The sequence below is a fragment of the Drosophila teissieri genome, chromosome 3R, assembly GCF_016746235.2.
Source record: "Drosophila teissieri strain GT53w chromosome 3R, Prin_Dtei_1.1, whole genome shotgun sequence".
Lineage (NCBI taxonomy): Eukaryota > Metazoa > Arthropoda > Insecta > Diptera > Drosophilidae > Drosophila > Drosophila teissieri.
Genome location: NC_053032.1, coordinates 14322562 through 14336920, shown reverse-complemented (window position 1 = coordinate 14336920; position 14359 = coordinate 14322562). Strand labels below are relative to the sequence as shown.

The window sequence follows — 14359 nt, the reverse complement described above, 5'->3', positions numbered from 1 at the left end:
TGTCTGTCGTATCCTTTGCGGCTGCGGTGGCACATAGCCGATAAGCAGTCGACGACAGGCCCAAAAATTGCGCACTCGCCTGTGAAGCAAACAACATTAAAAGTCATTAGACTCAAGGATGAATTTAAATTTAATCCCCAGCCAGACTGACGTCACATTCAGCCGGACGGCATCAGGTATCTAAAACTTCGATCAGGAAATCGCCTTTTGCTATACATGCAGTCCCGAAATAAAAACACTTGATTGCTGCCACTTGTCACTTGCCCCCTGGCTCTATTAATAGAAAACATCTTCACTTATGCAGGGAGAAAAAAGTCTCACCAAGGTCCTTAGGGTTTTTATACAAGAAATTATTCTTTTATTCTATATATTATTATTAATGTAATAAATAAATTGTAATGCATTTGTTGTACATAAATTATTAGACCAAGAATACTGTCTGCTTGTAGAAAGAATACAATATGTATAACTGTAATTGAGTTTGAAGTTATGTTCTCTGTAAGCCGTATGTCATTTGCCACTTGGCTCTATTAATAGTAAACATCTTAGGCTTAAGCAATACAGATTGCTGGCACTCAATACAGATATGGTTGTGGATAAAAAACTTTTTCTATTTGCTGGGTTTTAGCCATGATAAGTGAAACGAAACATGATTGCATGTGTGGAAAAGTTTTTCCAGCCCCGATAAAAATGGGAAATTTTGCCACCCCAGATTCTCATATTGGTTCCATAAGGGTGAGAGATTTAAAGATGTTCGAAATAACATGAGTGGTAATATTTCACTCATAATTCGACCCAAGCAAGTCGAACGGGTTTCCCTTGCTGCCAAGAATCTTATTCTGGGGTTAGAAGTCAAAGACCAAGTAACGGAACACTAATGCGCAGCTTTTGCCAAGCTCGATTATTGGCTTGTAGCCAGAATTCTGGTTGATACGTCTAATTAATTATGTTTCCTGTTCGTTAAGCGTTGTTCCCTGCGAAGAGCCGTTCAAAAAAGCCCAAGAAAGTATGCTACGCACTTAGTGAGCCTACGAACCTCGAGAGGTCAGCATCACAGCGACATCTTATTGACGCAAACTAATTGGAAAAATAATTGAATTGCCAGCTCAGGTGTGAAAGTTGATTTAGATATGATTGGGCTCAAAGTTGGTGGCTTGGGAGTCGGTGGCTGATTCGGAGTCTGTGTACAAATGTCTGCCTTCGATCTACACAATCCAATCAGCCAACGCAATGCCACGCGGACCATATTAAGGTTTGCAATTCAATTTCAGTTAGAGAATGAGTTTAAACCGCAATCTAGTTGCATTGCCCAGGTGCCCAGTCGGCCATGCGAACGATGCCTTCACATTTTTCAATTAAACTTTGTGGTTGCCGAAGGTAAGCAATTTAGTTAAATGGGAAAAAGAGTATTTTAAATTCTGAGAACCAAAAGAAAAGGGTCCTGAATAAATTTCCATCGCCATGTTGACTCTTACCAAGGCTAGATTAAATAACAAAAGTGTATTTACTTTTGTTACGCGAATTGTCTCCTCTTTTGTTGTCAATCCTTGTTGTCGTATCCTTATTCGTTTTTGAGTCGCACAAGGTGTGTGTTTCCTTTCTTTTTGTTTTTTTTTTGTCGTGAAACGTTTGAGTTCCGCGTGGGGGTTTGTTAACCCTTTTGCACTCAATAAAACGGATTCACCGAACGGAAAATTAGTTTTGCACTTTGCTAGCCAATTATTGAGACATGTTTAATCAGTGGAAAATGGTTTGGGAGTTTTTATTGAACCATTTATCGATTTCTTCAAATATATCATAATATTATTTTCCAAAGAAAATAACTTTTACGTTTTTTGTGCACGATTTGAATTCATTTTATATTTATTTCCCATTTTAACGGATCTGTTTGGTTGGAATAAAAGTTTTTTGTAATCGCACACGTCCGAAATGAAGGAAAGTCGGTGAAAGACTGAGTTGCCTTGCGGCAATCGTGGCACTCGTCGACGGCTTCTGTTAGCCAAATGTTAGCTAACAGCGGTTCTTGGCCGTTTGGCTCTGCATGTTTGTCTGGCTTTCTGCGACTGTGTGAGGGGCGCAAACATTTGGTCCTAATTTCATTCATAAATTCATGCACTTCACCTTGACTCCGTCTGCGTCTCAGTCGCCGTAAGTTATGGCTTACTTGTCGGATGAGTAATGTCGCAGGCATCCGGTTTAATAGAGCGCAGCCAAAAGGGGCAGTCGATCCAATTGAATCGGTAGTAGTAGTAGTTGCGCGGGGCTAATTGAAATTGCAAATGCGCCAAAAGCACTGGCACTTAGTTTTAATACTTATTGCCAAAGGCGACCGCCTCAATTGTTTTCTCTCCGACCGCAGAGCCAGCGAATCAAATGAGAAATCAAAGCCGTTTGTACATCATAAAGTAAGAGAATAAATGTGTTTGTTTTGCAGTACATGAGGCCTGATTTCCCGCTGACCTACAGGATGCCGAACCGCATATTAATGTCGGCCCTTGTCCGCAGATTTGTGGATTTGTTTTCATTATCCTCCTCCGTTCTGGTCTCAATTCGCCCTGGGCCTCGCTTTCAATTGAAGCTGCCGGTTGTTCTGTCTTAGAGATATTTATCTTGTGGGAGGAGAGGACTCCAGGCCGAAGAGTTTCCAGTCCAATTTGGCATGGTTGTCTGGTCGCGGTAAATATGCACAGTTGCTGGAGCGTGACCACAATCCGGTTATTTGAGGCTCGCTAAAAGGCTCTTGGATATTAAGGAAATTCCTGCGGGTGGGTTTGAAGATTTTATAACTTACACTAGTACCCACATACATATCTACATTGAAGGAGTACAAAATAAGAGGTAAACACCAATATTTGAATTGAGTTTTAGTTTTCCTTAGCATTAAATTTTAAATACGACGAAATTTTTATTTGACGAAATTCAACTTTGTTCTGTTTTCGTCCTGTGCAGCAACAAGATACCAAACAGAGTTTACTTTCCACGCACTTTGATCCGTCGACAATTCGTTAAGTTAATATTGCCCCAAATAATCACCGTCCGCAATCTGAAAGTCTATTTCCTGCTTAATTCATGAGCTACAAAGTAAATAATGAAAGCGTTAGGACAAACAATATTAGTGCTTTACCCACTGACCTTTACAAGTTGCGTATACGCCATGTAATCCAAGTGGTTAGAGTGTTCCCCTGAATCTGAATGATTCTATTGGCCTATGGGTGATGCTGATTAGCATAATGTCTTTTGACACACATGTAGGCCACCTACAGAGTCAGAGACAAAGGACTACTAGATCCTAATCGAAAAGGGTCGACCGCAGTCTCGAGGGCACAGCAGTTGGTCCAAGCTTTCGGACTCTGGCCTTGATTTACGATTGCATTGGGTGAGACCACAATGATAATGTTGTGGCCAGAAGACCACAACTAGAGTAACTGATTAGCTCGTAGTAGCTTGATGAACGATGCCAAAATGAGGGCTCTGCGAATGTGGCTTAGAGCACTTTTAAGTGCGTCATGTAATTTCAGTCGTGGCTAATTAGTTGCAATTAAACTAAATGCGGGAGTCCTTGGCCTTTTGCCTTCCCAAGAGCAGAGAACATTGAACTATCGGTCGGGACAATAATATCCCTTTACATACTATATACGAGTAGTTGGTACTCAAAACCCACGCTTTCAGCTTAGCTCGCATTACTCATACAACCCGTTGGGAAGTGCTCTTCTTTCATGTTGGAAATTGGGCATCTTGGCTGGTAATGGCATTCCGACGAGGGCAATTGCCAGGCTTTTAACCAAATGAACTCCAGTCAACACGCACACCTCCATTTTTTTTCTTCGGGAATTCAATTATTTGAAAGGCCTTGCAGTGCATGTGGAAGTCTGGCTTCATTTGCCCAATCGAAGGTCACAATTAGCCACGAGCTATGAAATTTTGTCAACGACTTGTTGAGCGCGTGCAAAGGTTCAATAAATTGGTGGCGCTTAGTAAAAAAGACTGAAGCTTTGCAGAAAAGTTTATACTCTGATGCATAAAAGCAAACGAAAACTTAAGTGATTCTTTAGTTAACGATAAGAAAACCAACAAAACATGAGTTCAATTGTATGAATTAAAATTTTTTTAGTTATGAAAAAAAGGAACTATTACAATACCATGAAAAAATTGTCGATTTCAAGCTCATTCGCATATTCAACTGACACATACATTTTTTTTTTTGATGTGGCGTCCCTTATTCAACTTGCTAGAGTTCCGTGAAATGTGAAATGAGCCAATTTAAAATATTTTAAATGTCTGGGCTCGTATCCACTATCAGGTCCTGGCAGACAAGTTTCATATTTTATTCATATAAGCCCCAACTCCAATATGATATTGCCTGTACTTAGGTGAAAGTTAGGGAAAGCAGTGCGCGGCAACGGGTTGGTCGAACTGCAAATGACTTTTGGCCTCCCCTCTTTGCGTGCAATAAAACTAAATGAATTGGAAACTTGCACAAAAATTCAACCAAACTGCTGACGAGGATGCCGCCGTCGCCTGATGACAGAGTCCTGGGCCAAAGGCAAAACTTCAAAATGCCAAACAAGACGCCCCGAATCTGATGTCATGTCCAATGTTCATAAAGAGCAAAGCAAACGAAAATCTCCCCCGTTTTCCTTTTTCTTGGCCATTTTTCTCGGCTTTCGTCAACAATTGGCAGCCAAAGTTTTGACTGGGAATGCCTTTGGAGCACGTGCTCTGTTTTCCCTTCCTTTGAATTCATGAGATACTCGATGTAGAGATTAAGAGGGAAACGTTGTAGGGCCTCCGACAAAGAAATGCCAACTCCGACCCTAGGTTTTATATCCTACACCACCCAGTATTCATTGTTTGTTTAGGACTTTGTTTTGATTAAGTGCCAAAAAATTGTTTCGAATTATTTACATAAAAATTGAGAAATTGAATGCATGCAATGGACTTGATTTGATTGCCTCGCAATTCGATTTTCCAAACGTCTCATATACATTTGCTACATTTGTTTACTCCTAATATATATCGCACCAGCGCTGGGATAGGAAAATACACATTTTATGAGCCGCAAAGCTCTGATAGATTTTCCCGCACATAGTCATAAAAGTTAGACCCCGGGGCACTAATAAAATCTCCCTTTGACTGATCATAAAACCACGGAATCATGTCCAATTTTGTGACTTGATGTCTGGGGCTCAACGGCGTACAAAGTGGTTTCACAAATTAATTTTAAGCAATTTAGTGGTCCTCGCTTCAGTAATCCAGGAATAAAAGTTTTGTACAGAAAAGCGCTCTATAAAGTGGAGGTTACTTGCAATATTGGCGCGGTGCAAGGTACTGAAAATGAATGGTGGGAAATGTGGTATATTTCTGTTTTTATTCGATATAAAGTTCACAGAAAAACCACTTTTTTTTTAAAGTTGGCGCCACTTTCGTGCATGGAGCTTTTTTAATCAAAAAGTTAAAGAATTTCGTTTGGGAAAATAAATTTCTGTTTTTATTCTTTGAGCGACCACTTCACCTTTTCCGCGCTGCCTTCACCTAAATTGATTGTGGTTGTGGGCTTAGTTGGGTTTTAAGTGGGCGACAAGGTCGGCATTTGCATTGTCCTTTGGCTCTCTTAACATAATAATCAAACAATTTGCCGCCATGGGCAAATTAATACGGCACTAAATAAGATAAACTGCATGACACTCCAGAATTATTTGCATTTTTATTACCCTTTTGCCGGGCGACCCTTCATATAGGACCGAAAACCCACAGCGCGCCGTCGCAGAGAGCCGAAAAGCAACCGGTAGTTGTTCGCTGCCGACGTCTCTGTTGCGTCGCTGTTAACGGCCGTGGCCCGAACGGACTTCGTTGCCAAGATATTTTGGCCAAAAACCCAGTCAGTCGGATGCTGCGGCCCGTTGCTGTAGCCGCCGCCGTCGCTCTTTCGGTTCTTAAATTTTCGGATTTCTCGACGACGAAATAAAACGAGATATCGGAAAAGCCATCAATTTGCGCGTGCCCCTCAGTCATAATTTTTCGTTTCGGAGAATCGTTTTACGTACCAGAATTAATCAGTGCCATACGCAAATAGTTATAGCCATTAATTCTGTGAATGTGTGTGTCAAATTAAGCTCAACGCGTTGCGGTCATTAATCAACATTTAGCACATGGTAAAAACTGATTAGCTTTATTTCAATAAAATACCAGAAAAACAAAACGAAATCCCAACCCAGAGAAAGTGAGTCGAAGAAAGGGAGAAAGGGAGGAGTACAGAGTGCAATGCTCGCAAATGCGAAATGCTCGCAGAGTGACAAAATCAAAACAGTTCAAAGCCATAAAAAATAAATGCATTCCGAAAAATGTGGCAGGCATCGTTTGATAAATTTAAATTAAACGTGTTTTAAATGCACAAACGATAGCCGGCCGAGAGTCGAAAAATATAATTAATTGTCATTAGGCGGAATGAAAAGCCCCAAACAGGAGCGCCGAAACAGTTGTAAACAAGTTGAAAATAAATAAGGCATTATCGGGGCCTTAAGATCTCCAGATTGCCAGTGAAATCCATTGACCCGAAACACTAATGGTGCAGAATCTATAATAACATATTATGCCTTATGCGAACCGGCTTGGCGAACGCAAAATATGGAAAATAATAGTAAACCAAATACAAAACTCACACTTTATGGACATGGGCGGGTGCATAATTTTCGGTGGGATGCTACACGGTCGATCATCGGAATCATCGGGCAACGAAACGAAAAACGAAGAAAAATGAATAAATGAAAACCAGTTTGATCGAATATACAATATAATAAAACCTAATTCGACAGCATTCTTTTGGCCGTGCATATATTGTAGAAACTTTTTTATGATAATGATAATGAAAACGGCCAAAAACGGTCAACAGCGGTCAGCAGCAACAATAACGAAAAATATAGGCAGAATGTGAATAACAGCAGCCGCCGAAATCAGTCATCATCTGAATGGAATAAAACTATGTTAATGTTATTAAGTCACCCGGTGTCCATTTGCCATCTTCTTCTCGTTGTCCAGCTCATCCCCCACCTGACCTTGAGCTTCTGGCTCGTTTCATTTGTTTGCCAGCTGCTTGGCCTGGTTGCGCGGGAGGCGGAGTGGCGTGCGCCTTCTGAGCCTTGTAGCAACATCCTTAAATTCATCCCGTGTACACAAATATTTTGACTAAATGCCACTTAGCAATTCAAATTAATTTTCAGCTTCCACTCGCCCTGAGCCTGGTCTTTCGCCTAGGACACGCCTGACTGCCGCCTGCCAGTTTCCCAGGATGCCAGGTAAACACACAGGACACAAACACGCTTTAAGACGCGCTCTCTAGGGTGGACCTTCGCGAGCTAAACAGTTTACCAACCAAATTGTGTTTATGTATAATTTATGGAAATTTACTAAACTGAGCTAAACGCAATAGCAACAGCATCAAAATCGCCCGAAACAAATTTAAAAGTTTTAATGTTATAATTTAACTTATAAACTATATCTCTTACATTACCTAACTGTTCTTGAACAATACCTTTAAAGATATTTGCGAAGATGTTTAAAATTGAAGAACAATCAATAATTTTAACAACCTTAATTTGCATTAAGAACTTCTAAATTTTATTCAAAAGTCAAAGGCTTAAACAGACCATTTAAAAACATTTTGTATGAAACTGGAACCACTTCAGTTAGCAATAAAGCTCTTGATAATCGAAAAATCACCAATTTTATTTCAATTTCTAGAAATGTCTAAAAACATAGTTTTAGTGAAGTAGCACTAGGGTCCACCTTAACGCACACATCTGACACGAAATTTAATCCTACACTCATGACAACAGATTGCAAGTGGAGTGGCTCTGGCCTAAGTCGAAATTGATGAGCCCCCGTAAGGGGCGTTATGAAAACATTGTCTGCGAGCGAAAGCTTCGATTAAGAATACATAAGCAGAAGTCTGAAATTTCCAAAGAAATTCGAAAATAATAGTGCGCATATACTGCTACCAGGGGACACAAGAGCACAACAGCACACACTTTACTCACACACACACCCCATGTCAGTCAAAATGCTGCCCACAAACAGTTCCGGTGTCCTGGCAACCGATCTGCAACTGTTTCACAATGAGAAATTCCTTTTAAATCTGACGCAAGTGCTGAACATCTCCGCGGACAACCTGACGAGCCTTCTTCAGGGCCTGGAGCCGAAGGAGCTGCTGCCAACGGTGACCTCGATGACCCCGCTTTCCCTGCTGGCCACCCTAAGTGTGGGCTACGCCCTCATATTTATCGCCGGCGTCCTGGGCAACCTCATCACCTGCATCGTCATTTCGCGGAACAACTTTATGCACACGGCCACAAACTTTTATCTATTTAACCTGGCTATATCCGACATGATTTTGTTATGCTCAGGTGAGTGCAAAACTATAATTTTCATGGTTTTCGAATAACAATTTAATTCAGTTCAGTAGTGCAAACAATAAGGGGAACTGAGGTATATTAAATTGAATTTAGTAAATGAACAATAAAATCGAAAGTTAGGTATTCGGCAGAAGGTCAAATCGATTCGCATCTCGACACCTCAGGTTTTCTTATACAATTCATAAGAGCTGCAAATTCACTAATTAATAATTATTAACACTCAACCAATTGCCAAACAACTGTACAACACAAGTAGCTTAAGACTGTTCGTACTATGAAATATTGTAGAGCGATTTCTGTATACATTAAGCCATATAACATATAATCTCAGTAAGTGTATGTATACCGACCTTGCTATTTATTCGTGTTATACATCTTATATTCTCCTTAGGAATGCCGCAGGACCTCTATAACCTCTGGCACCCGAATAATTATCCCTTCAGCGACAGCATCTGCATACTGGAGAGCGTTCTCTCGGAAACGGCGGCCAATGCGACAGTTCTGACCATTACCGCGTTCACAGTAGAGCGATATATTGCCATTTGTCATCCGTTCAGGTGATAGAGCCCGCATCCCATCCACTGCCCATTTCCGTTTGGCCCCAAACTTACCTAATTGGTTCTGCTTTCGATACAGGCAGCACACGATGTCCAAGTTGTCACGGGCCGTAAAGTTCATATTTGCCATCTGGATAGCTGCCCTTTTGCTGGCCCTGCCCCAAGCCATCCAGTTCTCCGTGGTGATGCAGGACATGGGAACTTCGTGCACGGTGCGTATGATTGATGCGACAAACCCAATCGTTTGCCCCATTAATGAGTTACCTGGTTAATTGATTCGCCGAACCGGTCCTTTGATCCTTTGAGGTATTATTTCTTAGTTCCTATGGGGACTTTGTGCATAGTTTCAAGAATTTTCTATCACATTAAGTCAACTCTCGGTAAAGGCATTGTAATTCACTTAGCTTTAAATGAATAATGAGCTAACGGATATATTCCGTATAATGACACCCAATGTAATGAGAGCTCAATTAAAAATGTACGCATCTAAAATTTCAGCTTAGACTTTCTAAACATAGCCAAATTGTCTCTCAAAAATTTAGAAGCACCTCAGGATCGAATAGCGACAATCCTTTACCAGGGCCGACTTATTTCAGGCAATCAAATTTACAGCCGTTGCCTTCCGGCTGTGGCTGTAAGCCAAAACCAAAGCATATCGCATGCGAATACGTATATATTTTTTTGTGAAATGCCTGCTGCAGATGAAAAACGACTTTTTCGCCCATGTGTTTGCTGTGTCGGGTTTCCTCTTCTTCGGCGGACCCATGACGGCCATCTGCGTGCTCTATGTCCTCATCGGGGTGAAGTTGAAGCGGAGTCGACTCCTGCAGGCGCTTCCCCGGCGATGTTACGATGTGAACCGGGGGATAAGCGCCCAAACGCGAGTCATCCGGATGCTGGGTAAGCAGGATATGAAATATCCGAAATAACTCATGGTTGCATCGCACTTCCTTATCCGACTTTTCCAGTGGCGGTGGCCGTGGCCTTCTTCATCTGCTGGGCCCCCTTTCATGCCCAGCGCCTGATGGCGGTCTATGGGTCCACCTCGGGCATCGAGTCCCAGTGGTTCAACGACGTGTTCAGCATCCTCGACTATACGTCCGGTGTTCTCTACTTCCTCTCAACTTGTATTAACCCGCTGCTCTACAACATCATGAGCCACAAGTTTCGTGAGGCTTTCAAGGTGAGTTAAGCTGCAGGATTTTAATTTTTTTCAGTTTTTATTGGAATAGGCTTCAGGTTACAAGTTTATTAATAGATACTGCCATAATAGCTGGCTTTTTTAAATAAAATTACTGATGTTACGCTTCAAGCTACAATTACAAAATATATTTATTCCCATTTAAGGTAACTTTGGCTAGACACTTTGGACTGGGTGGCAAAAATCAGGGAAGGGGGCTTCCTCATACCTACAGCGCCCTCCGCCGTAATCCAACTGGCTCCTTGCGCCTGCACACAACGGTGAGCACACTGAGAAAAATTATTATTAATTTTGATTATTTTAACACGAAAAAGATTAAGGCATGTAATATTGGTTCATAACATTAAGAATTAAATTTAATTTGAAGCAAGATGAGATATGACTTTTTAAAAAGATTTGCAATTCAACTTATTGCTTTATTGCATTAGTTAACTTCATGCCCGGCGACTGCACCTTCTCTTCCTGATTATCCCTTTATTCCTTGATATTCCTGCAGGACAGCGTTCGCACTACGATGACTTCCATGGCGACGACCACCACAGGGCTAAATGGCTCTGCCAATGGGAGTGGCAATGGAACGACAGCGGGTCAGTCGGTGCGCCTGAACCGCGTGTCCTTGGACAGCGTCCAGATGCAGGGCCAGAATCGCAGCCGGCAAGACCTCTTCGATAATCCGCGTCGAATGCTCCAGACGCAAATATCGCAGCTGTCATCGGTGGGCGATGCCCATTCCCTTTTGGAGGAGGATTTGCAGTTCCCCGGGGAGCCACTGCAGCGCCAGCCCACGATGTGCTCCATTGACGAGCTCACAGATGACTTGGCCATCTCGCGGTCACGCCTCAAACTTACGCGCATCACCCGCCCACTGGGAGCTGGGACGGGGGGCTTGGCAGGAGGCGCCACAACGGGGGGCTTGGGGCCAGGGGGTGTGAACGGTGACGAGTCGAGTGGCAAAGTGCGCAAGGCGAAAGTAAAAGTGCTCAAGAGCTCGAGCGCGTTCAAGGGTCTCAGGGCCAAATTCAATTGGCGTGCCAGACGCAAAGGCAGCCAAAAACCGCACGAAAAGGGGACGACGGTGAATGGAGGCGACACTGAAGAGCGGGCCGCCTTTTAAGGGGGGAAACAAGGGGGTTCAGCACATGCTCCATCTGTACTCGACAAACTAGGAGTCCATTCCAGTGCCACCTACGTACGTTACACACACACAACTGTGATATGAGCAGCAAGCGCCTCTCCAGCTTGTTTGTGTTTTAATTTAGACAAATATTCCACGTTGGGTTCAATTAAATGGTTGTCCTTACCAATAACCGCAATATAGCCCAGAGCTATAGTTTGAATTATAGATCAAGTACACGAAATCGAATAAACTATGTAGCTTATACTCAGTTCAAAAAGCTGACCGATGTTTTATTTATAAAATGGAGCTTAATTAAAAAAAAGGGAGAGTGGTCATGGCATCATGTGGAAACAAACTTGCGTTGCATTCATAATCTCAACATTCTAGCTTTTAAAGGTCCTGAGATCGTGGCGTTCATACGGACAGACGGACATGGCCAGATTGTCTCGGCTATTGATCATGATCAAGAAAATACATATATACTTCAAAAGGCGAAAACGCTTCCTTCTGCCTGTTACATACTGTTCAACGAATCTAGTATACCCTTCTACTCTACGAGTAACGGGTATAAAAACTTATGTTTTGTTATCGGTTGGATCGTTTCAAACATTAACGAGGGTCTAGGGGATTGACCCCGATTAAATTGTGTGTAAATTGTGTATATTTTAGAAACCTTATTTTTCTCTGCTGCTGACTACAAAAGTCAAAGCATTTCAATGCAAGCTATTTAACGCACTCAAAAATCGGGTGGAAACCCAGTCGAGTTTAACTTTCCGTGCGAATTATGCTTTTGTGGATGAAATGTTTCTGCACACTTATTATCCTAAACATCGTGAAAAATTCGAGAGCAAAAGTTCCGCCCTGCAAATACGATGAAACCATTAATATTTCACATGTTAAGCGGTTCAATGATGCCTATATCTATGAACATTTTGAACTTCCTACTAACCTGACCGGCGAATTCGACTATCAGGAGCTAATGGGTGGTTTCAAAGTTCCGGTTAAAAGCAATTTGAGAGCCTGTATCTGCCAAGTTAGGCCCTGCATTCGAATCTGCTGCGCCCGCAAAAATATTTTAAACAATGGAGAGTGTAATAATGGTGTAAAAAAGGAATTTAAATTAACAATGTTGGACCTAACAAAAGTGGATATATTGCGAACGCCATTAGCGGAGCTGAATATGGCACCACATTTTAATTCCACAGAATTGTTGGTTATAAGGGAAGAGTTTCCGCTATGCGACGAGGTTGTCAGCCTAAAAAGAGATGAGTACACGATGCTAAAGGTTGGACTGTGGATTCGCTTCGGCTTCTCTATCTCACTCTTAATAACCCCTTTTCAGGACGGATCCATTATCCTGCACTAGTCTGCCGAACACTTGTCCAATGATAAATACTGTCTTTATCCAAAAATCTATTCAGACTTTCCGGAAACCATATGGATTATTATTCAAAGGTGCTGCAGAAAGGTGTTGCCAGGAACCCCCGAGCGTAACAGCAGCGGTATAACTATATTGTTCCCTTAACCTTTAATTAATTTTTTTTCAGTAACGATTATATCGATAGTATGCTATATCATTACTCTGGCTGTTTATCTGTCCGTTGAGAAGCTTCGGAATTTACTTGGAAAGTGTCTTATTTGCTCTATATTTTCCATGCTCATGGTGTTTTTTTTTTTGGACATTGGATCACTTTAGATTAGTACTCAGCATTTGCGCTGCCGCAGGTTTTTTTATGAGTATTATCTGATTACATAGTATTATAAAATTGATCCACTATAGGATACATCAGATACTACTTTATTGTTTCATCCTTTATATGGCTTTCTGTGGTCAGCTTCTATCTGTGGGAACTTTTGACTTCTCTAAAACGTGACGAACCACGGTATCGATTCCTGATTTATAACACCTTTGTTTGGTGTATGGCTGCTATTCCCACAGGAGTCATTTTTTCAATCAACCAAATGAGGGAAAATGATTCACACAAATCAGGACACTTGCCCTATGTCGGTTATATAGGGTGCTCTGTTACAGGTGTGTTTTTTTTATTGAAACCGTTTATTTTATTAGCTTACAAAAATAAATTTCGTCGTTCTCAGTCTGGAGCTACTGTTATACCCCGTTAATATTCCCAAACTCCTATAGTGCGGACGAACATTAGTCCTAACAGCCATTCACATTTGGAAAGTAAAGAAGGAAGTCAAGAGGTTCGCCCAAAACGACCAAAGCTCTACGACCTGTATTGAATTCGATTTTCAGACGTAAGAACTACACTCATTTGAAACTATACATTTTTAATATCCTGATTTTAGTTACATACAGTGCCTGCGACTTTTTCTGATTATGGGCGCATATTGGCTACTTGACCGACTTGCACAAATGGTTGATTATCATTTCATACAGTGCAGTATAAATCAGTATTTAAAAGCCTAAATAGATTCCTCCTTTGGAATAATCATATTTGTTTTGCTTATACTAAACAGCAGTACACTTAAAATGATAATGGAAAGGGAAATAGTCTATGATCGAGGCATATTTTTAAATAACTATTTTCTATTTAATCAGCATCCGATGAACACGATTTATGCTACGTCAGATATGGAACCAAAAATAAACAAACTAACCCATGCTATATTTCTTACTTAGTCTATTTATGAACTTCATACGTATGATGATTTTAAATGTTTTTGTAAAGTAACTAATTGTCCACTTCGATTTATTTGTTAACTTATCAAAAAATGTAAATTATAAAATATTTAGATATATTAAGATAGATATATTTTAATAATGGTGCATTCTAGAGTGCCGTCATTCTGTAGAAACATTGAGCCGTCGCAAAAAAAAAAACAAGAGGGAATGCTATAGTCGAGTTCCCCGACTATCTGATACCCGTTACTCAGCTAGTGCGAAGGAGAAATTATAACACTGACAGTCTCTGGCAGTGTCCAACAGTTGTTTGGAAAATCGGTAGAAATTTACAAATTTAATAAAAAACGGAAATATCAACACATTTTTCAAGTGTGTGGGCGTGGCAGTTTTGGGCGATTTGTGGGCTTAGGGTGGGCGTGGCATAAAGTT

General features: G+C 41.2%; 1 protein-coding gene and 1 pseudogene across 1 annotated transcript; both read left to right on the top strand.

Annotated features, from left to right (window-relative positions):
- The first annotated feature begins 7914 nt into the window (after positions 1-7914).
- On the top strand, positions 7915-11280 carry LOC122619259 (neuromedin-U receptor 1). The gene is made up of 7 exons (XM_043796072.1): positions 7915-8399; positions 8800-8965; positions 9045-9177; positions 9667-9865; positions 9934-10148; positions 10313-10426; positions 10663-11280. Exons 1-7 carry the CDS (start codon positions 8045-8047, stop codon positions 11278-11280), a joined length of 1800 nt encoding a protein of 599 aa, XP_043652007.1. The 5' UTR covers positions 7915-8044.
- Positions 11281-12067: 787 nt separating this feature from the next.
- On the top strand, positions 12068-13927 carry LOC122622503 (annotated as a pseudogene).
- Positions 13928-14359: the final 432 nt, after the last annotated feature.